Raw genomic sequence first — 27,953 nt, 5'->3', positions numbered from 1 at the left:
TTTTATCTCAGTATAAACCTTAAAGCCTAATGAAAAAAGCTATCTTCCATTTGAACAAAAAGAAAACTGCAACATAATATATTTACGGTATGCACCATTCACTATCTACCTATGAAAATATGCCAACGGAACAGGAAATAGGAATAGGAAAACTGAATCTGACAGTGGATGAGGCCAATATGTTAATATCACCTGCCCTAATAACTGATGTCACTTATAGAGTCTCAGACACGAATCACAGACATGGATGGACATTCCTAACGCTGTGTTAGTACATTCATTCTTTTTGGTCCCTATTTTTACAATTATGTAAAACATATTGACTCAGAGTCTATATTTTCTCTAAAGTGCTGTAGACCTTGAAAGCTACCGGTAGCAGTATTTAGAATAATGAGAAGAAATAGCCTAGCTGCCAGGGTACTGTACATCCCACATCAAAGTCAACAGGATTTGCAGAATGCTCAGCATCTCTTAGAATCTGGCCCATTATGGTCATAGCTGTTTGTATCCATGAGTTGAACTAGAGGGAGGAGTTGGGGGGAAACCACCTCAGTAGGATGGACTCCATAGCAGCTTAAAAATCTTCATTGTAATCCTTGAAACTCACTCATCATAACTAAGGGCCCAATCCTGTAAAACTTTAAAAAACTAGCCACATTCCCTGGAATGAGAATGTTCTCACTAACAAGTAAATGTTGGCAGGTTTGTATGCTAAGTGTGGGTGGTGGTTCCTGGGAAGTAGAGAGTAGAAAGGGGACCATAGCAGTGGAAATGATTACATGTTGTTAGATGAAATCAGGCCTGCCCAGTAGAAGGTGTAGAAGAATGTGAATCTTTCCTTGTACGTATTACTATTTCCCCTGGCTGAGAGATGTGAATTTTATTTGCCTAGGTGCGACTGCATTATGTTGTGATTCTAAACCGAGTGCCCAGTAACTAACTGAACAAAATGTGTTAGTGTCTTCATTTTACTCCCACTTCTTTTGTCCCCTCTCTCGCTGTCAGCTGTTTTAATTAAGAAACTGGTCTTGCACAGGCCCAATATGCTTATCCGAGAAGAGTGGGTCAAATGAACATGTCTTTGTGCTGAATATAGTTCTGGGTTTTTTTAATCAAGTGATATTTCAAAGGATACTGCAACCTGTTCAAAAGCCCCATGAAAGTAAGAACTCTATTTTCTTTATGTGGGAGTACAAGGATGGGGCCCATGGAGGTGGGGACCACAATGGAGTGTCTCAGCGGAGTGTGGTCCCATGACCAGAGTGGGCATAGAAATCCTGAGTTCTGTTCAGGGCTCTGCCATTGACTTGCTTTGTGGGTGTGTGTCAGTACATCAGACTGTTAAAGGTTTATGAACCATCTTCATTGTGGGGTGTTAGACCCGAGCAATTGATATATTTAAAGTATTTGGATTTCCAGGAGAATGGGATTATGTGAGTGCGCAGATACCATGTTAAACAGAATTTACAGTGATAATGGGCTGTTTCTTATAACATTTTTGAATTCAAGAGAGCCCCTCAGAGTGTCAGATCATGGCACATATCCAATCCCTCTATAATTTTGCCTTTCCCAGAAGGAAGAGTTGTCACAAAGACTAATTGCTCATCTTACATGTCAAATGAAAACATCTCAGCTATAGATTTTTGATTCTTGACCCAATCTACACTTTGAATGGAGCCAAAGTTTTGATCAGTTTGATTAGATTCTTCATGGATAAAACAGGAATGAAATTTTAGTTTTAGAAAATAAATCTCGGAGAAGGTTTCAGACGCACTGTAACCAGTAAAGTCATACTAAACCACGGATGTTCCTAGCACAAACTATACAGCCTACTCTTTATCCTCTGGTATTAAAAAGCATCAAACCCAGAAATCTCTTCTTTTGAATCCTATTTAGATGATGATTCTGAGACATTTAGAAAAAGGGTCTTGGTTTTCTGGCCAAACACATTGCAGAACCTAATAGCCACAATAGGAAGTATCTTAGACAGACTTTCTGTCCAGATGATCGGTCTATTAGCTCTAGCTCAATATTGTAAATGAAATAATATATTAAGTGAATAATGTCATTGCTAAATAACATTCATAAATTATTCTACAAGCTCTCTCTCACTAGAGCTCTTACTATATTTAGTACTCCTTTGTTCAATTAGATTATCAGCATCCATGGTTACATTCAGGTCATAAGCTGCTTCAGTACAGAACTAAAACCCCCTCCTCTCTGATCACACTCCCCATAGTTATCCCTTACCACGCCACACTGGAACTCATAAAGGGTATCAAAAAACCAAACAACTATAACCCATATCCGATGGGAACCCCATCCTGAAGGAAATTTTTCCTGAAGCCCTTCTAGTCTTCAACCCCCCCTCCCCCGAACAATTTCTCCAAGCTCATCATCAGAAGCAGGTTTCAGAGTGGTAGCAGTGTTAGTCTGTATCAGAAAAAACAATGAGGAGTCCTTGTGGCACCTTAGAGACTAACAAATGTATTTGGGCATAAGCTTTCGTGGGCTAGAACCCACTTCATCAGGAATCATAACATTCAAAAACCAGTAGGTGAACACTTCAGTCTCTCTGGTCACTCAATAATAGACCTAAAAGTGGCAATTCTTCAACAAAAAAACTTCAAAAACAGACTCCAACATGAAGCTACAGAACTGGAATTAATTTGCAAACTGGATACCATCAGATTAGGCCTGAATAGAGACTGGGAGTGGTTGGGTCATTACAAAACCTAAACTTAACTTCCCCAATACTGTTACTCACACCTTCTTGTCAACTGTCTGTAATGGGCCACTCTCTCACCACTTCAAAAGTTATTTTTGCTCCCTTGGTATCCTCATTTATTAATTAATTTATCTCATTAGACTGACCTCACACTTGGTAAAGCCACCCCCCCATCCTTTCATGTATTTATACCTGCTCCTGTATTTTCACTCCATGCATCTGATGAAGTGGGTTCTAGCTCATGAAAGCTTATGCCCAAATAAATTTGTTAGTCTCTAAGGTGCCACAAGGACTCCTCGTTGTTTTCATCAGAAACAAGCTCCCCATAGACTGGAACACACCCTTCAAAGTGGCACTAGACCCTGCCAGAACAGATGCAAATCCTGAAGACATAACTCCACTTCTACAATGGTCGGTACCTCTCCTCCCCTCTACCCTTCCCCCCCCCAACACACCTTTCAAGATAAATGAGTCCTGCACATGCCTATCACAACATGTGGTGTACCTCGTCCAGCACACTAAATGCCCAATAGCAACTGTGTGGGTGAAACCAGACAATCACTACTCTCTCGAATGAACTCACATAGGAAAATTATAAAAGAGAAGAAAGTACATCACCAGTGGGTGAACGCTTTACATAAAGGAATCATTCTGTATGTGTTTTATCAGTCCCCATCCTCAAAGGAAACCTGCACAACACCTTCGAAAGATGAGGCTGGGAGCTGAAATTCATAACTTTGCTAGACACTGAAAATCATGGATGGATTAGAGACACTGGATTTATGGCTTATTACAACAGTCTATAACCCACTAACATCCCCCCCCCCACACACACCCAGCTGCTTGCCTCCCCCTTCCTTTTTTATTGTTAGCAGCTAGACTTTGTGATAGCACATTAGAGGAAATGTGTGGGCCCCTCCTCCCCATTACCTTGCAATGGAAAAGCTTTGACACCAAATACATACACAAGAGAAGTGCCAAAAAGAGGATAGGTGTTTAGAAACTTGGTCACCCTTTCTAGCATACTCAGAAGAGGACAACTCCCCAGCCAACAAGCCAGGATCTTTGGCTATGTTCTTTGAATATTAACTGGATCCTGAATAAGAGATATACTATGTAGTATGGTAACGTTTTATTGTAACTTTGCCGTAATAGAAAGTTTCTAGGACGAAGGGGAAGCATAGGAGAAAACACAGAGATGAGCACAGGAAAAGAATAGGAAGGGGGCACTGGGATGGGTGGCAGAAGGAGGGGATCAGAATGGGGACTAAGCAGGGAGGGATGCAGGAGTTGGAAGGCAAAGATGTAATGCTTACTTGATGAGGAAAGTGGAGTTTTTCAGCCTTTTAGTTTATAAAGCAGACGTTAACAGAGCTCAGACCATGGGCCAAATGTGGTTTATGGAGTTATACAAGATGACCCCAGCTGTTCTTATTCTTAATATGGAGATATGACCTGCTGAATAATGCCAAGCATGCAATGATCCACCTTGAGCCCTTTCTTAGCAATGCCATTAAAATGTAAAAACAGAAGGAGAAGGGGTGTTTTTCCCGGATTTCTTTTCTCCTTACTTCATTAACCACTGTTACATAGGCAGAGATCATAGGCCCATGACAGACTGAGCTCAGTGCACAATCACTCCCTCTTATATTTGCTGATTAAGTGATTTGGCAAAAAAGTCAGAATGTGAATTCTTTTTAAAGATGTCTCCGAGACTAAGCGTCTTCCAACTCAGTTCACTCGCAGTGATCCTGAATGAAGATCTACCAATTTACACTATAATGGCAATGTCCCAATTATAAGAAGTGTTCATCTGTGCAGCTAGAGACACCAGTCTCACTTCTGTTGTTACATAGTCATTAGTATAGATTTTTGTCTACTGTCTCTTCCTCATTTGGTGCCAACATGTTTGTTTTAAATCTCCAGAAACACATTGGTTGGATTTTTAAATGCTTAGTGGGGAATAATTGAAAATTAGCATTATTTACAGTGTCCTGCTAAAAAACAATGAGTCTTGACCCAAGTTGTATACCATATAATGACCTAAGAGGCAAACTTTTTAATTGATCTAATTGTACAGTTTTTTTGCTCCATCCTGCAAGAGATCTCTACCAAAAGAGACTACGTCTACACTATCACTTTTGTCGGTATAACACCTCTGAGCAACATAAGTGCCAAAGTGGACAGCACTATGTCAGTGGGAGACACTCCCCTGCTGCCATAGCTACTGTCACTTATTGGGGGAAGTTTAATTATGCTCCCATTGGCACAGAGTGGCCATCTTATAGAGGCCAGTTACATTTGGTACAGTTGTGCCACTGTAAACTCTTTAGTGTAGACATGGCCAAAGCTGAAAATCACAAGAATGTTCTGCTGCTTTGAAGGTTAACATCATATAGGGAAAGTGTAATTGTACGTTGATTTGATTTTGATCAGTAATAGCAGAGCATATAAGAGAGGTCTTGGTTTTTTTCTTGGTATCACACCACGATCCAACGTTTCCATAGTGATAACCAGGGAGAATTTGGATAGGACTAAAGAATGCATGGTTGTGACCTAATTTATTTTTAACTAATTGAACATCTGATCGTATATTGTCCAAAGTCTCACATTAATCTGTATTTTGAACAACTTGTGTCATAAGAAGCAGCACTGACCTACTCTGTGACTTTCGGCATCTCACTATCACTATGCCTCAATCTTCACATCAGTAAAATGCAGGTAAATGCATAATTTACAAGGGAGGGGGCTTGGCAGGGAAGCTTAAAGCAAGCTATGTAAAGTACAATATATCAGACTGCATTTATAACATACCAAAGATCATTTGCTGTTCTCCATAATCAATGCACAAGAATCCCCTTAAAATGTAAGAACAAAGCACACAGCAGAAAATTAAACAGCACTGAACTTTGCAAGAATGGTTCCAGGTAGTTAACTAGTTGCAAAGGTGAAACCCTAATTGCTCTCATCCTGGTTTTGCCAGTCAGGTGAAGTCCTATTGATTGATTTTTTTTTTTTTTTTTTTTTTTTTAAAGCTGTATTGTCAAGCACGATTTCTCAAAATCATCCACCTTTTCTTTCCTCTCTTGGTATTAGAGTCCGAAAGATAGAATTGAAGGGGAGAAGAAGTTAACAAGCTTGACAATGTTCAAGAACCGCCTGTTTGTGCTGGAGTCCATACAAAAAGCTTCTAAGAACTCATGGGGCTGGGAAGAAAATGTGCTCAGCAATGGTGCCAAGTGGGAGGGAACGCCAACCCCCTTTACTGCTTGAGTTTGCCACTTGTCAGGCAGTTATTTGAATTTGTTTACCCCATTTTTCAAACTAATTCCTTCCGCTTCTACAAGTTTATGGGATGCAGGGTTGAGATAGTGCCATCTCTTTTTTTCTTCTGGTCAGGGTGGTGCATATAAGTCCCTTAGCCTTGTTACCTTGTGCTCTTAAATAGAGATTTCAAAGGGATGTTTATAAGTACCGTGTCCAGCAACTGCCTGGCTAAGGTGGGAGAAGTTCATGGGATAAGAAACACAGACCATCTGTGTGAGTTGCTTAAGCAAGAATGCTTGCATGTGGCTTTGTTTCTCATGGCACGTCTCTCTTTGGGTTTGGGGGTGCTCTGGAACAATGTTCCAACAGGAAAGCCTCACCGTGAGTCAGAGAGTACATTGTAGCATTAAGGAGAACCTTAAAAGTAAAGAGAGTGACTTCTGGGGGAAAAAAGAAATATTTGCAAGTTTACTTGTACATTGTATCCCAAACAGAAATAGTGATGACTGAAAGATACCTTACTTCATTGCTTGCTGTAGTAAGCTGCTTTACAATAGAATAGCCACTGAGAGCTAGGACTTGTCCGGGGTATGTTCTTAGGATTTAGCAGCTCCACATAATGGTTGCTCAGAAGCCGGTGCCTTTTATACCTAAGAATGTGTTATAACCTTTGACCCTAGGCATGTGGTGATCTGGGAAAAGTAGTCATAATAGCTGGGTCACTATTTTCTGTAAGCATGTTTCCTTGTGAGGGAGTAATTATTAAAGAATGTGAATGTTTTCTCTTAAAAATATGGTGATGAATTCTTTAGTTAGTTGCATCACTTGTGAATCAACCATTGCGGGGTTGTCAAATGAAGAGGAAGACTATAATTGGTTTTGGTGGGTACTACATATTAACAGTCAGGGGCCCTTTCTCTGGGCTGATGCACTGGCAGAAGCTTGACTGCAATGGCAACTTTTTGACTAAAAGCCCTCTTGCTTGTTTGTGATGTATTTTATTAGGTAAGGCCTTTAATGTTCCATTTATTTTGGATTTGTATTTACATTTATATTTGTATGCATTTTGTATTTACATTGTGTATTTTTTTTCAATTATTTTGTTTTTTGCCAGTTTACTCTTTTATGTATATTAACTACTGGCCTATTCCTTCAGTAAGATCCCAGCCTCTCACCTCCCCCATCAACTTTTCAAGCCAGGCTTAGTGGTTGTATTTTGTCACTGGAGCAGTGCAAAGCAGTCACAACTGCCCGTGAAACTAGCTCAGAGTTTGTTCTGAGGTGAAATACAAGTGTCGTGTGGAATGGAGTAAACCGTACGTTCTCATATTCTATGATTCTCCAGTTTGGGGAATCATATTTAAGTAATTCAGGCCACTGCAAATGTTAACATTAATCTTCTCTCTCTGTTTTTAAAACATTTAAGAATTTGAAACAACTTTACATTCCTAGATCTTTTCCTGTGAATCTGGGCCATGTGTGAACTTCTGATATCGGAGCTTTTCTGTGTGCAAAAACTTTATGTACTTTCTTCAGACATGTGAAGAAAGATTCCATTATGACAGTGGTCCCCAAATGTTTTACCTCATGTCCCCCATACCCTTGTCGTGGCTGGGGCTGGGAGCAGGGCCATGACCCGGGGTGGCCTGGGGGGGGCGTAGACAACGGTATGGGAGCCAAGGCATAGGTGCTGGAACTGGCTTGAAGTGGTTTCCATTATATACAGGGTTTATAGTTTGATCCAATAGCACTCCCACTATACAAATTGTTCCAGGGGGCCGAGGCCAGCAACCAGGAAGCAGGGGCAGGGGCCGAGGCTGGCAGCCGGGACCCCAGACATGGGGATGGCAGCCGGGACCCCAGGCATGAGGCCAAGGCCAGCAGTGGACCTGGGTGGCACTCCCTCCCCACCCCCCATGGTAGGGTTGACAATTTTGGTTGGACGTATTCCTGGAAATTTAATCCCATGACATAATCTTTCATTAGGGATTAATCTTTAATTCCTGGAGACTCCAGGCCAATCCTGGAGGTTTGGCAACCCTACCCCAATGAAGCTGGCTCAGGCCCCTGCTGCTCTGTGCCCCTTAATGGGCGCACATCACAGTTTGGGGACCTCTGCATTGTGATCAATGATGATTCAGTTACATGGTTATCAGGAAGAGTGTCTTCTTCAATCAGAAAAGAATAAAAGCAGAGCACTGTAGTTTGCCTAAGCAGGATTTACTGATACCTGGTATATTAATAGCTGTCATCTTGGAAACCATATTATGGTCAGCTGTGTTTTAGAAGCAACAAAAATAGCTGGATTTTGCAATGTGTTCTTCCAAAGTCACTTAGAGAGTACTCAAGAGTGTCCTTACAGAGAGGCCAGGTGCTGCTGGGTTTCTCTTTGACTTTGGTTTTCTGTGTCACAAATGCACGTAGAAAGGGCTGAGCTAATAGCAGTCAACCACATCCCCATTTCAAGTGACTGAATCAGTATCACACACTGGAAAGGGGGAAAAAAGCTGTAGCTTTATTTACAAAATTTATAGAGGCAGCAATAAATATCTGTTAAGTACGATGTTAACTGCTAATACATCCTGTGACAGCTGTTGATCTTCTAGAGGGCAGGCCCTTGCAAGCTGGAATAACACCCCACTCTTCCTGCGTGACAGTGTGAAGCCACATGCCCTTGAGTAGCTTGGATATACAAAAAGAATGAGGAGTATTTGTGGCACCTTAGAGACTAACAAATTTATTTGGGCATAAGCTTTCGTGGGCTAAAACCCACTTCATCAGATGCATGCAGTGGAAAATACAGTAGGAAGACAGATAGATATATACACAGAGAACATGAAAAATGGGTGTTGCCATACCAACTATAATGAGACTAATCAATTAAGATGGGCTGTTATCAGCAGGAGAAAAAAAACTTTTGTAGACATAATCAGGATGGCCCATTTCCAACAGTTGACAAGAAGGTGTGAGTAACAGTAGGGGAAAAATAGCATGGGGAGATAGTTTTTTTGCTTTGTGTAATGACCCATTCACTCCCAGTCTTTATTCAAGCCTAATTTAATGGTCTCCAGTTTACAAATTAATTCCAATTCTGCAGTTTCTTGTTGGAGTCTGTTTTTGAAGGTTTTTTTTGTTGGAGTATTGCGATTTTTAGGTCTGTAATTGAGTGACCAGGGAGGTTGAAGTGTTCTCCGACTGGTTTTTGAATGTTATCATTCTTGACGTCTGATTTGTGTCCATTTATTCTTTTGCATAGAGGTTCTCTGATTTGGCCAATCTACATGGCAGAGGGGCATTGCTGGTACATGATGGCACCTATCACATTGGTAGATGTGCAGGTGTACAAGCCTTTGATGGTGTGGCTGATGTGATTAGGTCCTATGATGGTGTCCATTGAATAGATATGTGGACAGAGTTGGTGATGGGCTTTGTTTCAAGGATAGGTTCCTGGGTTAGTGTTTTTTGTTTGTGTGGTTGCTGGTCAGTATTTGCTTCAGGTGCTGTCTGTGAGCAACGACTGGTCTGTCTCCCAAGGTCTGTGAGAGTGATGGGTCATCCTTCAGGATAGGTTGTAGATCTTTGATGATGCGCTGGAGAGGTTTTAGTTGGGGGCTGAAGTTGACAGTTAGTGGCGTTCTGTTGTTTTCTTTGTTGGGCCTGTCCTGTAGTAGGTGATTTTGGGTATTCTTCTGGCTGTGTCAATCTGTTTCTTCACTTCAGCAGGTGGGTATTGTAGTTGTAAGAACACTTGATAGAGATCTTGTAGGTGTTTGTCTCTGTCTGAGGGGTTGGAGCAAATATGGTTGTATCGTAGAGCGTGGCTGTAGACAATGGATCATATGGTGTGGTCTGGATGAAAGCTGGAGGCATGTAGGTAAGTATAGCGGTCAGTAGGTTTCTGGTATAGGGTGGTATCTATGTGACCATCGCTTATTAGTACTGTAGTGTCCAGGAAGTGGATCTCTTGTGTGGACTGGTCCAAGCTGAGGTTGGTGGTGGGATGGAAATTGTTGAAATCACGGTTGAATTCCTCAAAGGCTTCTTTTCCATGGGTCCAGATGATGAAGATGTCATCAATGTAGCTCAAGTAGAGTAGGAGTGTTAGGGGACGAGAGCTGAGGAAGCGTTGTTCTAAGTCAGCCATAAAAATGTTGGCATACTGTGGGGCCATGTGGGTACCCATAGCAGTGCCGCTGATTTGAAGGTATACATTGTCCCCAAATGTGAAATAGTTATGGGTGAGGACAAAGTCACAAAGTTCAGCCACCAGGTTTGCCGTGACATTATCGGGGATACTGTTCCTGACGGCTTGTAGTCCATCTTTGTGTGGAATGTTGGTGTAGAGGGCTTCTACATCCATAGTGGCCAGGATGGTGTTTTGTGGAAGATCAAGGGGCTGGAGAGAAGCACTGTAACTGACTCGAGCCAAAAGAGAGGAAAACACAGTGGTGTGATCCTGTTGCTGGTGAGCCCCCAGTCACTGACACTATACACTCCAAATCTTTATGCTCCAAATCCTCAGTCAAAGAATTTAACCTGCAGCTCAAAGAATCAAATCACATTTCCAGAAGGTTTTCTGAGGAACAGTAATGGCATTTTGTACGTTTGGATAGACTAGTAGGCATAAATGTCGAACTGCTTGTGTAAATAGGGCTGGATCCTGCAAGGCTCTAACACTTTTTATCTTGATCACATGATTAGACCCTCTGAAGTCAATGGAACATCATGATTGCTTAAAGGTAATCACTTGCTTAATGCTTCACTGACTGTGGGTGAGACTGCTTGCAAAATGTACCCCCCAATCACATGCAAGGTTTTGTGCACACAAAATTAGATGCAGGTATTTTATAGGGGCAAAACACAAGCCCATTGAAATTTGGCCCCCAAGCACAAAAAGCAGGAAATGTCATTCCTATGTGTGGTCTGAAGCTCCAAACTCCGGCTATGAGGTTAATAATAAAGTTGCTCAGCTGTTGGTTCTGTGTACTGGTAGCCTCAGTACAAATCATAACAAGACATTTAAAAACACGTCACTTCACTGTGCAATAACAGCAGAGAGAAAAATGTGACAGTCAGTATGGAAAGTGACCTCTTTTCTCCCTCTCAGGGTTTGCTATCCCAGTCAGGTAGAAGGCACTTTAAGTTTAAAATGAACGTTCACACTGCCCCAATTTGATGAACCATCCAAGAGGTAGCTGAACTCACTTAGTGTCATTCATTTGTGGGACCCTGACTCAAACAAAAGGGGAAAAAAACATATAACAAACCTGGGAAACTCCAGAGTGGGGCATTTTTGTTGGTTTTTTTGGAGGAGAGAGAAGTTAGAGCTCTGAATTTGATCCCTGATTTTGGTTCATGCCCACTTTGTTTTTGTTGTTTCCACCTGAGTAGTTACTATTTAGGTTAACAGTCCACTAGTACTAAGAGGATCAGCTTCACCTGTCCCACATGGCAACAAGGAAATAATAGCAGGCATTAAAGGATTAATCTGTACACAACCAAAATCTTCTCTTTCCCTCGTGCTCCAGAATTTCCCTGAGCTTGCATACTGGACCTCTCATTGCCTTTGTTTAGATGGCCTGACCTGCACTTTCTGCAACCTTCATAACTGCCTCATTTTCATATTATCACTTATCATCAAGAGGTTTGCCACAGCTACAACCTGTTTATTTTTTCCCTGTACAGGGTAAGGAATGCTAAATAGACCTTTGGATGCCAAAAAAAAAAAAAGTCCAGATCTACTGTAGATTGAGGGATTCCAACTCTTCAGGGCTGTATTAGTAACTTGCCAGGGGCCAAAAGGCCGTGCTTAATTTGCATCTGTATTTGCATAAATACCATCATCCAAAAATGCACACAGTTACAATATTTGCATTCACTCATCTCTTACAGGATAGATAAATAGAAATGGCTTATTGCAATAAAGACCTGCAGTTGATCTGTTTTGGCCTCATGTAACTTGTAGAGGGAGATGGATTTTCATGTTCTCCAACTGAACAGTTGTTCATCCCCTTGCTGTATAAGCTCCACTCATCCATTGTGTACTGAAACCCCTCAGAACTACTAAGAGGACACAAAATATAACTGCAGAGCCTGGTCGTCTTATTGTATCTCTCACTAGGCATCAGGATGTAAACTGGGCAAATTAGCTGGATGTCACAGGGCACAGAAAGGTCTAGCCTGAGGACATATGCAGATCCCAGATGCTCTCAAGGTGTACTTCAGTAGTAACACTGCACCTATGCTGTTGCTAGATACCTACCTCATAACCACGTTGTTTTCCTCTGGATTTTGCCAGGTAATCTAACTGTAATGTACTGGAGGAAGAGGGGATGAGGGAATTGATGGTGTCCAACTTTTTCAGACAGGGATGCCCAAAACATATGAATCCATCTTTATGGCCCTAGATAAACCACTATTTGGTTTATATGGCCCTAGATTATCAGAGGTTCTGAGCGTCCCTCGGTCCCACTGAATGAATGGGAGCTGCTCGTATTCAGCACCTTCTAGCTCTTACAGTGCATTTGGCACCAATCAAGTGCCTCCTGAAGCTCATGGCAAATGCCTGATTGCAATGGGCCCAGGACTTTTGGGTGGAGGTTTGAACAGCATACCTCTGAGCCACAATGCCCCGTTTCCTCTGGCACATAGGAATGTCACACCTGCTTTGTTCTCAGATAATATCTAATGATAGTGTGATAGCAGAGCCTACAGCGCAGTAGCATGGAGCAGATCTTGGGAGGTGCATGGGTGAGGTGTCCCTTGCTCACCCCTACCCCCTCCACCGTAGAGTTTATGATAGAACCAAAGCTCAGAGACAACTGGCAGCAGTGATTGGAAAAGGGCCATCTGTTAAGTGTCTCTCTGGCTCCAGTTTGGGTCCAGCACAGCCCTTGTTTGTTTCTATGAGAAATCTGCATCTTAATATGACAACATTTTCCTGATGATGGACAGCGTGTGACTAAGTTCTGTGTTAAACAGATTCCGAACAGCTGGCTGCTAGCCCTTGGAAATAGGGCAGTCTGGGATGATGGCACAGTCAGTGCAGTGGTTAAGGAGCAGGCTTATCAGTAAAAGTGAATTTAACCTTGAATTCATTTAACTGGTCAGTTTGGACTGGAGGAAAGTTATTACTTGTAATTAGTCATGTACTAGTGATCAGATTTCAAAAGACATGGCTGTGTGTGCATCTGCGTATGTCCATGACCTCATGTGAGGGGCGAAAGGGCTGTATCTCTCCAGGCTTGTTTACATCCAAGCTGCACCGGTTTCACCACAGGTGTGATTAGTATAGTAGCCCCCACAGATTCTTGTCATAAACCAGAATCCCATTGTGCTACGTGCTGTACAAACAGACAGCAACAGACAACCCCGTCCTGATGTGTTCACAATCTAAGAACATGAAACAGCAGGTGGAGACAGCAAACAGGGAGAGCACAAGGTAATAATGAGGTGATGCTAGTCAGCATGAAAAGCAGTGGGCCCAGAACACTGGCTGCTTTACCATTGGCTAAACTAGCTCCATTTTGTATGCAGACCAGGCTGCAAGCTCTTGGTCAGTGAATATATGCTAAGAGAGTAACAGGGAAATGTGTATCCAGTATGTTGAACAGAGCACTGGAGTAGGCCTTATGAGACCTGGATTCTATTCCTGGCTCTGCCACTGGCCTGTCAGGTGACCTCAGGCGCCCTCTCTGTACCTCAGTTTCCCCATCTGTAAAATGGGATAATGACACCTCCTTTATAAAGTGTGTATAGATCTACTGATGAAAAACACTCTGGAAGAAATAGTGCCTTTATCGCACCTGACTTTGCCAGTGCAGAGGAATAGATGATGCACAGCATACTGGACATTTGGGTTGGGCTGAGGGCTAGCTGCGGGGGGAAGTGCAATCTAGATAAGATGCACATGATACCAGTAGTATGGGGAAAAGAACCAGGAAAGGTGGTAAGTACCATATCAGCCCGCTTGTCTGTGAGGGCATTTGGCATGGGTAACAGCAGGATCTACATAGGTCGGGGGTACAGTTAAACCTGAGGTTAGAGCTGGGTGTTCTGTTGTCCCTGTAGACAAAAATGACACTTTGGCATGTGTGTTTGGTGAGCTGAGGTTTGTCCAGGTCTTTTGGTCTTCTAGATTATTAACTACAGTAGAATCTCCACCCGGGGGCTACCACTTGGAAACAAGTGGGGCACTTACCAAGCAAAGCAATTAAGTAATTGCTTAAGTCCCACTGAAGTCAATGGGATTTAGGAATGTACTTCTAGCTAAGTACATGCTGAGGTGCTGTGCTGAATCTGGGCCCTGGCTTAGTATGCATCTGTGCCTGTATTAAACACAGTTTCCCACCAACCAACCATAACACTAACACTACAAGAGCTGCACTGGATCTCTGAGTGAACTCGGTGCTCGTTTTGACTATTAAACCCCCAAATGGTTTAGAAGCTGGTGCCCTGAGAGTCTGCCTCTCTCCCCATGCCATACTGGACACAAGTGAGTTCAGTGCAAAAGCTGGATAATAATGGGCTGCTGTCAGAGCATCCTCCAGGAAGCCTTGCATTTGGAATTTGCTCTTTCAGAACCCAGATCTGTTAAGATGGACCTTGCAGCATGTTCAGATGCTTTTTCCCAGGGACTAACGGAGGAGGGTATTTGAGGAAAGGAACAGCACCAATTACAGCAGCTCTCAGAGCAGCCTAGTTTACTATTGGGGGCTGCTCTGACCCCTGGAGCAGTCCTGAAGTGGGTGGCAGAGAGGTGACTTAAACCCATCTTGACCCTCCCCTCTCTTCAGCAGTGAGTTCTGGACTGTGCTTTTTGGTGGTTGACAGCACAGAGACTTCAGCTTTGGATCCTACGACTATATCTACAATTGAAGCACTTCTCCTTTGCAGTGTAATACAGCCAGCCAAAGGGGTTTAACAGCCAGAATAATAGGTTGAGTCCTTTTAGAAGATGACCACTAACATTTCTGTACTAGCAGGCCCCAACTTGATGGGGAACCTGGGATATTGCTCCACCTTTTTGAACTTTTTTTTAATCATGTTTGCATTCTTAGCATTGCTTCCATAAATCATTTTATAGCTGCCCTAGTCATGGAAAAATGTACAGCTAAATCATAGACTAATACTCCCCGTCTCATTAGAGGAAAACATAGTAAATTAGCCCAGTTTGCATGCAAGTCTGCATACATATAGATCTTGGCATGAGCTAGGGAACAATAAGCTGTTTATGTCAGAACACTTGATTCAAAGAACAGCATAAAAAAGCTATTGATATGTAAGGTATTATCTTACCAGAGTCTGCACAGATGGTTAATCAGATGGCTCCCTCATGTGCCTTCAGATAGTGTGCAACACTTTGCAGCAGAAAACCCAAATCTCTGCAAAGCCTTTGGCGAGAAATGAATGTAACATTTTGTATCTCTTATTGTTCTGCATTCAGAATGCCATGGTTTGGGTGGATTGCTATATCTGTGGCCATACACTGGTGAGAGGGATGGATCTAGCCATATATTGAAGCTGTGCACCAGGTTAACAGGAAGTAATGTCCGGCCGACATTTGTTGAGTCAAAGAAAGGGTTTCCCTTATGGCACAATTTCAGCTCCTGAATATCTTTAGCTTATTGTTGTCAGCATGAAGTTGCCAGAAAGCTTATGTCATTACAGCAAGGAGCAGATTGCTTCCGCTGCTGGTGGGTTAGCTACTGTCTTGACATCCCATGAAGAAGAGAAACTGCTGGTCTTGCTGACACTGAGAGTCACCCAACCAGATTCTCAAGTGCAAAGAACCACCCCCATAATTTGGCATGCAGTTACAGCAGCTCTGCTGACTACTATAGACCAAAACTACCAGCAACCCCAAACGTTAGCTCTGCTACCGCTTATAACAATTCATTGAGAATTTGACTTCAACATCTGCTTATTGCCTGCTCAGCCTATCTGTAATGTGGTTGGAGCCGTGTTGGTCCCAGGCTATTAGAGAGACAAGGTGGGTGAGGCAATATCCTTTATTGGAACAACTTGTGTTAGTTAGAGAGACAAGCTTTCAAGCCACACAAAGTTTGTTTTTTTTCAGGTCTGGGAAAGGTACTTCCATTGTCAAAGCAAAATGCAAGGTGAGTCTTTTGGAAGCTGCCACAGCTGCATTGGAGGAACAGAGATCCTTGTCTGGAGATGGTTCCTGCAAGAAGGCAGGAGAGATTTTTTTGGCTGGGAAGAATTGAATGAGACGATCTGATTATGGTTCAGGGCGGTGACCTAACTGTAGATTAAGGAGAGAGAGACTACTCTGTCTTTTTCACTGTGTTGCTTGAAAGCATATTGGCCATTTGAGGGATTTGGATGGCTTGACACAGTCTTCATTATCTGCCCTTTGAGTTGCGTGCTCTGTAAAATAAAAATAATAAAACACAAAATTCAGGCAACTTCCCTAGCAGAGGGAACTCTGCTGTCCTGCAGTCAGACAGCTCCCTTCAAAATACCTTTTGGACTCTTCACAAGTGACCTGCAGGTGCAGGAATAGGAATTGAGGACCACTTCCCAGCCTTTCAGAGCCTTGGTCAGGTTGGGAAATGGGCATTAATACCGGTCTGTATTTCTTCTTATTGCAAAATAATTTGTATTTAGAACACACACCAAGTAGTTTTGTTTATGTAGTTTGTGGAAACTATTTGCCTATGAATAAAATGGATTTATAGAGAATTATTTATCTCCAAGTATCCCAAAAATATTACTGTGCAAGCTGACAGTGATGATTCCACAAATGGTACTGCAGAGTTTTTTGCCCCATCCTCTGAAGCATTTGGCATTAGCCACAGTCAGAGACAGGATACCAGACTGACACCATCATTGTTTTAATCCTGTCTGGCAATTCCTATATTTCTAATACATTCAAGTAATTCACATTCCTCACCTCACCTGCCACCTCATCAGCCATTAAACAGCATAAAGCAATGCTGCCTGCCATTTTAGAACAGGAAGTTAAGAAGAATATTGTATCCATTTGAATGTGCAGGCTGAATGTAGGTAGCTAGGATGCAGCTCAATGAGTTGGAATTGGGCCAGGATCTTCTGGTTAATAACTCCACTCTAAGTGCCACAGGATTTTTAATTGACCAAGAGTGGCCAGGAGTGTAGTTTGACGTCTCTTCTAACAGAGGTCACCTTCAGCAGTCATCCTCCAACACTCACACACTGTGGCACTTTTCTCTCCAAGTCAAAAATATCATCTGCTGACTCCCCATTTGTCCCTTCCTATGGCATTTTTTTTTCAAGTCTGTACTACAAGCACAGATCCACCCCTACTTGGACATGTCTACACTATGGAGACTGTACCAGCATAGTTATGTTGCCTCAGCTATGCTGGCATAACCCCATAGTGTAGATGCAGCCTACCCACTTATCTCTCAGTACAGGAATACCACCTCTCTGAACAACAATAGCTACAGTGATGGAAACACTCGTCTGTCAACTTACCCCCAGGACAGCCACAGCTAAGTTCGTAGATTCATAGATACTTACATAGGTGAGAGGTTTTTCGCAGGAGTGGGTGGGTGAAATTCTGTGGCCTGCGTTGTGCAGGAGGTCAGACTAGATGATCATAATGGTCCCTTCTGACCTTAGTATTGGCATGGCTACGTCAATCAGGAGTGTGGTTTTTCCACATCCCGACTGATGTAGTGGTATAGACCAAACCTTAATCAGTGAAATCTCTTGTGATTATAACATATGATGTAGTAACCCTGAAGGAAGTGTAGATGGGTATGGCCCATTATGGTTTGGAAAGTAATACATGAATAATAATTTATTAAACAATAGCATGCTCTGGACGTACAATCTGGTGAGCAGCTAAAAGAACCAATTAAGGCTTTAAAGAGACAGGTCCAACAGTAATGGGTGATTTGAACAGACTGCAAGTAAATTTTGATATGCTAGCTCCAATAATAAGGCTACAGTTTTGCGTCTGCATAGCTCTGCTTCCTTATACTTCCTTACACTTGCCTGTTTTCATAACAATTTGCTTTGAATGGCTCATAACAGAACGCTTTAGCAACAGTGAACTTCTATAGATCCAACTTCCATACTTAGATCTAACATTAGGAGATAAATGAGACCAAGCAGAGGCTCTGAAAGGAAACTGGGAAACAATTTCAGGACATTGTAATTTGGAAGAATGTAGGAATCCTGGAATAAATCAAATGAGGGAAACGGACTCTGGTGCACTTTACTTCTGCTTTCCATGACAACAGTGCTGCAACATAAATAACCTTGACTGTTACATTTAAAAATCAGCTTGGATCATACTGCTCAGCTGCAGCAATGAGAACATTTTAAACAATATTGATAGCCAATTGGTTTTGATGTTAAAAGTAATAATAACTATGAAAGCCAGATTTTTAAACCATGGGTTTTTCCTTTTTTTTTTTTTTTCCCCCTGCAAAGTTCGCTTGAGTTAAATGTCTGCCTGATTATGTGGGCACAGTAAGAATACTGAATGTTTGACATCAATTGCAGGCACAAAATTATGTCTGCAGTTGTGAATGTAGTGAAAGGTATAATGCAATCCAATGGCTGGAAGTTGAAGATAGACAAATTGAGGCTGGAAATAAGGTATAAATTCTTCTTTAAACAGATTTCAGAGTAGCAACCGTGTTAGTCTGTATTCGCAAAAAGAAAAGGAGTACTTGTGGCACCTTAGAGACTAACCAATTTATTTGAGCATAAGCTTTCGTGAGCTACAGCTCACTTCATCAGATGCAGTGAGCTGTAGCTCACGAAAGCTTATGCTCAAATAAATTGGTTAGTCTCTAAGGTGCCACAAGTACTCCTTTTCTTTAAACAGAGTAGTTCTTAAGCTCCTACCCATTTTGTGTGTAATGAAAAGCAATGCATTCTGCAGCATGTCCTACAGGTAAATATACATCTTTTAAACCTACACTGGAGAGCCCTCATTCAGCAGAAGTTTACTTCAACTGGCCTATCTTTGACCTTCCTTAGCGTTGTTAGGGATATTACGTTCTCGGACACTTGAGCCTTGCGTTGAAGGACAGATATGGACAGAACCCATGCCCTCTGCAGAGGATTTTTCATGTTGGCTTGCCATTTTTTTAAGGCATTCTAGATGTAGTCAAGAGGATGTCAACACAAATTCAAAAGTCTCTCCTTGTTTCTGGAAATCAGCTATAAATGCCAATTTCCAAATAGTCCTTACACTGGAAGTTCACAACCTCATTTGTCTCTCCACTTCCCTATGGAGAGTGTGTGGCCAACATCTTCAAGCTCTGATCACTTCCAGTCATTACAGGGGATAGGCAACAATTCACACAAGCATTTGCTGAGCAAAAAACCCACTAGAGTCCTAATCTGTATATTTATGCCAGATTTTATAGTCTTTCCTCAAAACCATCATGGGACGATCTGACCTACAAAGAACTGATGTGTCCCAAATCATAAAACCAAATAGCAGGATTCTTCTCTCATTAGCATTAAAAGTTACCCTCATGATTGTGCAAAACATTACCTCCAATAAAGCAAATATCAGTATAAAATTATCCTTAGCTGCCTTGCCAACTCCAGCTAAAAGCTCCACAAGAAACTTGGTACTTTAAATAACAAATAAGCAACACACAATAAATTGCCAGTTGGAATACATTTTCCCCATATTGAGATCAGCAGTAACTTTGGATGGCTTGACTATTACTACTACTTGATTTTTTGCATAGGCAGTTTAAGAAGTCCTTGTTAGTAAAGAATGTCACTTCTCTATCCTCTGGAGCCTCCAGTCATCATCTATCTTCCATCATCTGGCTGATGAGCCAAGTTTAGCTGGCTAGAGAAGTACACATTCGCAGTGACTTTTGCTGCTTAACTCTGGCAAGTGTTGAATCTCTCTCTCGCTCTAATAGGGAGGATTGCGGGCAGGAAGGAAAGAAATCCTTGAATTCCTAAACATAATACTGGACTTTAAGTATCCCTGAGGATTTTGCTGTGTGCTTCAAAGGAGCAGTGTGTAACTGGTACAGTACTGTACATGCTGGAGAGGCATTGCAGAGTGTTTTCCCCCTTCCCTCCCCCCCCAATCTTTTGATGGAACAGACACTGAGCCAGGAGTAGCACAGCTGATACCAAGCTGATTTGCAACATTTGTGGTGGTAGCACAATAGGGTGAAGAGACATCCATCAGGACACATGACTCCTGATATGACAACCATTCTAATATTTTTTTTTGTCCACGATTATTGCCCATTTCATCCCCATAGATGCATTTTCTTACTTAGCTACAACAGCCTCTTCTGTCCCTTTTCCTTCCAGACCTAGACTCCAGAAATGATTCCTCAAAAAACATATTGACTTGATGCAAGGAAGATTTGCACTGACTCTCTGAATGATGAAATAACTGGTTTGTAGAGCTAGTTCTGAAGGCGTTGGAAAACCCTGCACTGCTTTCAGCCCACAGAAAGGACCGAGTGAATAACCAGACCTGCATGAATGTTAGCAATGCAGCAGTGGCCAGTGGGAGGGAGAATGATGAGACATTGACACTGGAAACTTGATTGCTGAAGCCCAGGTATTCAGGACAGATAGTAAATAGGAAAACTCTCCTTTTTACATGTAAACAAAGAAGAAACTGTTGCAGGGGCCATACAAACCAGAATGCCCACAATGCTGTGTATGCAAACTCACTTTTCACAGCAGAAAACACTTTAAAGCAGGATCAAACATGACAAATAAATCAGAATACCCCAGAGAAACCAAGCTACCACAAACCTCTCTCACACGGTCCCCTTTGCCCAGAGTCATACCAATGCCTGCATGTGTTCCTACAGCAGAAAATAGGGTCCAAATCTGAGGAGATGGGGAATCTGAGTTCTGAGTGGGGAAGGTGGGAGCGGTTTCAGTAATAATGTAGTTGGAAAAACCTGGTATTTTTAATACCACCACTTAGTAAAATAACAGCTTTTACCTTGGCAGACAATGTATATTTATTTGTAGCAGTGAAATGCATTAATAGTTCTGTTATCATTGTGAGATGAGACCCTCCAGGTTCTATTAACACATTCCTCTATGTTTCAGCTGTTGATTAAGAATTCAATAGACCTGTGAGCATCTCGGTACTTCAGGTTGACAATGTCAGTGCAAATATTCTTATACCTCTCTTAAAAAAAAAATTAGATCTACAGTGAGTAAAATGCTCTTTTATTTTATTTATTCCTTCATAAAGTGGGTACATTTAGGGCAGCAGTGGTTCAAACTTCCCTTGCATAGCCTCTGTCTTCTCATCATACCTCAACATCTGACCTGATTTTTCTACAAGAGGGATGGTGTTCAGATTTGAGCACACTCTGCTAATACAAACAAGGGTTTCAGTTGTGATTCAGACAGGCTCCTGTCCATAAGGAACTGTACTGCTGACACCACCACCTCACTATAAATAGGCCAAATAGCCATCAGCTGGTAACTGACATTTGGTTAATACCAGTCTGGGCCAGATTTGAGGCAGTGATGATTCGGAGGCTAATGGCTTTATATAGACTCATAGATATTAAGGTCAGAAGGGACCATTATGATCATCTAGTCTGACCTCCTGCACAATGCAGGCCACCGAATCTCACCCACCCACTCCTGCAATAAACCTCTCACCTATGTCTGAGCTATTGAAATCCTCAAATCATGGTTTAAAGACTTCAAGAAGGAGAGAATCCTCCAGCAAGTGACCCGTGCCCTATGCTTCAGAGGAAGGTGAAAACCCCCCAGGGCCTCTTCCGATCTGCCCTGGAGGAAAATTCCTTCCCGACCCCAAATATGGCGATCAGCTGAACCCTGAGAATGTGGGCAAGACTCACCAGCCAGATACCCAGGAAAGTATTCTCTGTAGTAACTCAGGTCCCACCCCATCTAACATCCCATCACAGGCCACTGGGTCTATTTACCATGAATAGTTAAAGATCAATTAATTGCCAAAATCATGTTATCCCATCATACCATCTCCTCCATAAACGTATCATTTATTTTAGACAAAGCAGATTGATAAAAATGAATGGCTCTCTGTGGCTTGGAATCTTCCTTTTTGTTTCTGCCTAGCATCATCATGTTGCCGCTACATATTTTGGTACTTCTATCGTACATTCAATTTTTAGGCCCTATATTTCCCATCTTACACTCCCTGTGAATAATTTTCCTCTCATTTTTCTGAAGAGCTTAGTGCAGACTGTTTCTGGATGACTGTTTGTATGATGCAATATCTCCCCGAAACCCAGTGCTCACATCAACACATTTCACATGTGCTGAATGACTCTGCAGAAAACTGCAAAACTGAGAGCAATGATTTCTGTAGGAAATGTTGCCCATAGCTGTGTTTCGGGACATACTATTTGCACTGGATTTCAGTGTGTTAATGTTGCATTTGACTGTGGCTCATTCCAAGTGAAATCTCACCACGGTGGTTGCAAAATTGAACCTATTATTAAAAAAACATACAAAAAATGCAAATAATGCCACAGAAAATAAAACTAAAAATGTTAAAAAAAAATAATTTGGGTAACTTTTTGGACAATTAGTATCTTGGAAAATAAGTGCAATTTATATAATTAGAAATGATTGGCATCTCTTAGCTCCAGTTCAGAAGCTAAAAGAGCAATTCTTGTTTGGTAATGGCTCTGTGTGGCCTTTCTTTGGCATAATACTTCAGGCATGCAAATTTTGGTTGCTTATGACATAAAATTGTTTTAAACCGTTTGACCTTCTGGGGCTTGTTTGTGTGTTTCTCAAGCTAAACTGGGCAAGTTAAAATACCATAAAGCTGAATTTTTAAAGTATCAGAATAATTCACTTTCCCCTTTTTGGCTGTTGATTGTTACTAGTCTAGCATTTGAAATTTGTTAAGTACATTGGCACGCACACTAACTTACATACAAATGCTTTATTATTGAAAATACCTCCATGGCTGTCCCATAATGAAACTGCAACTGAAGAACATATTAAAAAATCAAGGTACAGTAGGGTGTTTGTCACAATATATTAATTTAAAAATTAATCTCTCCTAAGCCATCTTGAAATGTTTGCTAGAGCATAACTGTAAATAGCTGAAGATGTCTGTGTTGTAGATTACAATATACAGTTGTGGAACTTATTGAACATCTTTTGGTGCAAAACCTTTTTTTTTTAATCTTTGGATTTTTCTGTGTGACTACAGTAGACAGAATATTTTAGGAGATCAGAAGAAAAAAGCATTATTCAATAATATTTACACTTGGACATAACAATTGTTTGTTTGACTTTTACAAAACACAAATGTATAGTAAACAGTTGTTCCCCCCTCCTCCCCCCCCCCCCCAATGACTGCCATCAATTCATGGGGAAGGTGCAATCTTTGAAATGAAGCTCAGTGAAATGTTAGACTTTCTATACAAAAGCACTCAAGGTTCAGATGTTTGTTCAGTAGAAGTGTTTGTGTTACACTGGAACAAACATGTTTTCTTCTCCAGAAAACTCAGGTATGTAAAATATATGGCATGACACAAATCCTGTTTTTTCTTACATAAGTAGGCCCATGGACATTAGGTTGCAAGCGAGCCCATAAGACAAGCAGCATTTGACCCTACCCATGTATTTAAAATTGAAAACATGAAATCTGACTGTAAACATCCCCAAATTTTGTTATTTCCCCCTCTGTTTCTGGATGAATTTTCTGCCCATGGACGTAAAGGTCAAATTCTGTCTTCATACCTGGCTGTATACCCCATTGGGGCATGAAAGGATGGCAGAATTTGGCCAATAGTTTTAGTTATAGGTGAAGACAGGAATAGTGGTTGTCCTTAAATAAGTACCTCAGCATATGTAGTACTTCCATATATTTACTTAGGGAATAGCACAAATACTGAGGTAACATTGGTCTTGTCAAACCTTTTGCTCACACCTGCAAAAGCACTTTTGTGTCGGTATAGCTTATTCCAGTTCCCCAAATGAAATAAGCTGTACTAAGAAAAGGACTTTTGTGTTTATATAACTGCATCTGCACTAGGACTTTCGCAGATATTAAAATGTCACTAAGAAAATCACGCGCCTAAGTGATATTCCTATACAGGTAAAAGTTACTACTGTATTCCAGGCCTAAGACAACTGGCAGTTCTTTAAGGATGGTGATTGAATAGTGCAGGGTAGGAGCTGTGAATGAAAAAGCCCCACAGAGCTCACCTGAAAAACCTTCCTGTTCCAGTCCCTGGCCTGTCATGAGTGGAGCTGCTAAAGGTGTGGTGGTTTGTGATATGAGGAAGTCTCCTAGGTAAAAGTTTTGGGGTTCTCACTTTTAGCCGCTAAGGCAGGTTGTAATGTAGGTCTCAGAGATGACTGGCTAACAGTAGCCCTCCACCAACTGACCATTTCCTCTCTTACACATTCATCTTTTCCTCCTTTGTTGTTTAAACCTCAGTTCCCTCTCTAGGATACAGGGTGTTATTTGCACCGATACTGCTGTAGAAATGGGTATTAATTGATTGAGAACTGAATTGCTGTAGCCAGATGGCTGGAAGGCATTGAATTGGACCACTCTGCCCACTATGGCTGGGGATATTAGAAAGTGTAGCATATGAATTGAAGCCTACCATATTCTGTCCCATTTTGTCAGTAGGCTCAGTGCTGAGTCCCAGAGGCACTGATCGGCTCACCGAGTTAGAGCCATTAACGTACGCGGCCATACTGGAGAGGAAGTTGTTGAGGCAAGGACTGCTGGAAGATGGCGGAGAAGATCTCTTGTCAGGTGAACTGTCAGTTCCAGGTGAGGAGCTTTCCAAGAGATCCTGGTGTTCGGCAGCCTTGGGACTGCCACTTAAGGCACTGTCCTCTGATTTCTCAGACGCAAGAGATGCTGTGCTGGACCCAATGTCAGACTTCCTTTTCCTCTTCCGACGGAAATTTCCATTGTCAAACATCTTCTCACAGTTTGGGTCCAGAGTCCAGTAATTCCCTTTTCCTGTTAAGAGACCAGCAGATTATAAATATAAAGATATAGACAAAGGCAGCAAAGAGCAGATTCCCTGGGTTTAATCTCAATCTTTCTGCTTCACAAAAAATAATAATAAAAAACAGCAATTGTTTGATACCCTGCAAAGAAGTCCCTGGTCTTCAAGCCCAGCAAAGGCTGAAGCTTTGGGCCAGATCCTCCTCAGTTCTTGCCGAGGTAAAACTTTTAATGAAGTTGATGGGAATTTTACTTGAGTAAAAACTTCAGGACTTCACCCTTTGTGTTGACAGTACAGGGACCAAATTCTTGCAGCCCCGTAGGGTCAGTGGCATAGCATGGATTGCTAGACAGAGCAGGGTTTGCCTCACACTGACACACACAGTCATTCAGCTGGCTTCAAATATGTCCCAATAGATGTTTCTGGCTAACAATAAATAAAGGAACAGTATTGTCAAAAAATCAGCTGAGAGTCTGGGGACAGGCAAGCACTGATACTATTTCTAGACCAAAAGCTGACTGTTTAAACCAAGCAAAGCAAAGCAAACACAACCCTTCCCTGTTTTTGAGAATTTTTGTTGACTCCATAAAGCAAATGAATTTTCCTTGACAATTTCCTTTTGTCTCAATGCATTTTCATTTAATTACTGACTCGCATACAATGTGCCAAATGGCTTTTGAATGTCTCTTGCTCAGCTAGACTGCTTGTGTGCTTGTTAAGCCATGTGTGCTCAGCACACTGATCAATATTCAGGAAAAACTACAGCAGAGAAGAATTGGCTTCTGTGCTGGGCATGCTTCATTAGCTACACTGTGGGTCAGAGTCAGATCTCAGCTACATGGGTGTGAATTCCAGAGCAACTCTGCCAAAGTCAGCAGAATTACTCCGGATTTACACTGCGGTGAGACCAGAATCTGGCCTATTGTGTCTCTTTGCAAAATATATACAAGCATGTGGGGGGCCGGGGGAGGGAAGGAGAGGGATAGGGTGACCAGATAGCAAGTGGGGAAAAAAAACCCAGGACAGGGGGTGGGGGAGTAATAGGTGCCTATATAAAAGTAAGCCCCAAATATCGGGACTGTCCCTATAAAATCGGGATGTCTGGTCACCCATGAGAGGGAAAATACTTCAAAAATGTACCTGGGTCATCTTCGTCTCTGGGCACTTTCTTAAAGCAATCGTTGAGAGATAAGTTGTGCCGTATGGAGTTCTGCCAACCTGCCTTGCTTTTGTTGTAGAAGGGGAAGTTGTCAGCCACGTACTGGTAGATCTGGCTGAGTGTTAGCCTCTTCTCCGGTGCTCCATGGATGGCCATGGCGATAAGCGCAGAGTAGGAGTAGGGTGGTCTCACCAGCTTCATCAGCTCCTCTTGGGAAGGGAGTGGAAGCCAGCCCAAATCAGTACCCCCCAAACTATGCATGTTAGGCAAGAGCTGCCGTTGCATCCCATAGGATTGAGGGATGAAAGGACTGGTGTTGGATCCTGGCAGGTATGATGGTGGGGTAATGGAGGGTCCATTTAGCCAGAGGTAAGGGTTGGGAGTGGTGGTGTAGTCCCCAGATTCAAAGTTGGTTGGTCGTTGTGGGCTAGGAACGTTCTGTGGATGGAAAAAGTTTTCATAATAGATGTTCATCTCAGGAGGCTCCTGGCCAATACTTGGAAATTGTGGGCTGCAGCGTGGTGGAGAATGTGTCTGCAGATCAAATGAGCTCATAATCTAGCACTAGCAGTCTACCCAGTTACAAGGTACCTGTGTTAGTCCTTCCCCGAGACAGGTGCATCATCTGTGCCCTTCCTCAAGTACTTATGCACCTGTAAATGTTTAGGTTTGTGTTCCTTGCTCCGCCCAGTCTGCTCTGACTGGCTGGAGATTAGAGTGAGATCCTTTTTGGAATGTTGGCAATCCAGGCCAGTAATTTATGTCACATCAACCAAATTTGAAAGTTACACCTGTTTATCTTTGTAAATGAATGGAGGAATTTTCCACTAATATGACTGACACACAAAAGTTTAAGGTGCTTTGAAGTTAAAGCTCATAACCCAAAGTAAGAGCCCACCTTCTATTAACCTTTCACAATACAATATTAGCTTGTAGTGTCTCTCTTTTAAAGGGCAACCATTATGTCCAGCGGCAAGTAGAACTCTAAAATGCAAAAGGCATTTTCACTGTGCAGTAAACATTAGCTACAACATACAAGGTGGTCTTTGCCTTTTGACAGGTTTCAGAGTAGCAGCCATGTTAGTCTGTAAGCTTATGCTCAAATAAATTCGTTAGTCTCTAAGGTGCCACAAGTCCTCCTTTTCTTTCTTTGCCTTTGTAATTTTAAGTTTTAACTGCACACTACTATACAATTCCCTCTAGATTTACAGGCACTCAGAAAACTACTACCAGATTCTTCAAATGCTTGCTCATGTGAGTAGTCTCACTCAGTTCAGTGGGAGTACTCACTTGAGTAAAAACTACTCAAACCTTGTGCTATAGCTGCCCCGAGGTGAACAGTGGTTGGAAGTGATATTTGCTGCTTCCTCCATAACACTACCTTCTCTGGCCTGATTCTGCAAGCTGAACTGCATGGGGTCAAGGATCTGCCCTGTGTGGATCAGGGGTTATCTGATCTGGAGATCATCTGCCCTTAGAACCCCCTTAACAGAAATTCCAGGAAGGAGAGAGAGACTTTTCAACAAAGCTCCCATTACATCATACATTTAAAGAGCTTTATTTAGAACTCTATAAATAGAACTGGTCCCTTAAAATCAGAAATTGTTTTTTTAAAAAAAAAACTAAATTGGCAGCTTGTATGTGCAAAGGAGGAAGAACAGAGGTGCAACCCCCAAACTCTTTTGCCAGCTTGCAGTTAGCCCTTAGATTGTTAAATTGTTTGCTTAGGGGTTAAAACCCCAAGTGTACTTTCTCTCCAGGGACTAAGCAATAAATAAGATTTTGATTTTTTTTTTCTTATCTCTAAATGTATTCATCAATACCTGGCAGAAACCTGCCC

At 41.9% G+C, this 27,953-nt stretch overlaps 1 protein-coding gene across 1 annotated transcript; it reads right to left on the bottom strand.

Annotated features, from left to right (window-relative positions):
• Positions 1 to 22,899: 22,899 nt before the first annotated feature.
• On the bottom strand, positions 22,900 to 26,747 carry FOXI1 (forkhead box I1). The gene is made up of 2 exons (XM_007071457.3): positions 26,095 to 26,747; positions 22,900 to 24,965 (listed from the first exon to the last, which is right to left on the bottom strand). The coding sequence occupies exons 1-2, from the start codon at positions 26,666 to 26,668 to the stop codon at positions 24,415 to 24,417; spliced, it is 1,125 nt and encodes a 374-aa protein (XP_007071519.2). The 5' UTR covers positions 26,669 to 26,747; the 3' UTR covers positions 22,900 to 24,414.
• Positions 26,748 to 27,953: the final 1,206 nt, after the last annotated feature.

The sequence above is a fragment of the Chelonia mydas genome, chromosome 8 (assembly GCF_015237465.2).
Source record: "Chelonia mydas isolate rCheMyd1 chromosome 8, rCheMyd1.pri.v2, whole genome shotgun sequence".
NCBI lineage: Eukaryota > Metazoa > Chordata > Testudines > Cheloniidae > Chelonia > Chelonia mydas.
This window is presented reverse-complemented; position numbering and strand designations above follow the sequence as displayed.

What these genes read in the sequence shown, in the direction of transcription:
- FOXI1 (XM_007071457.3), bottom strand. Translation starts at nt 26,668, where the DNA reads ATGAGCTCATTTGATCTGCAGACACATTCTCCACCACGCTGCAGCCCA. An exon ending in CAGAGACGAAGATGACCCAG is followed by an intron (nt 24,966 to 26,094) that starts GTACATTTTTGA and finishes GTCTCTTAACAG; the next exon opens with GAAAAGGGAATTACTGGACT.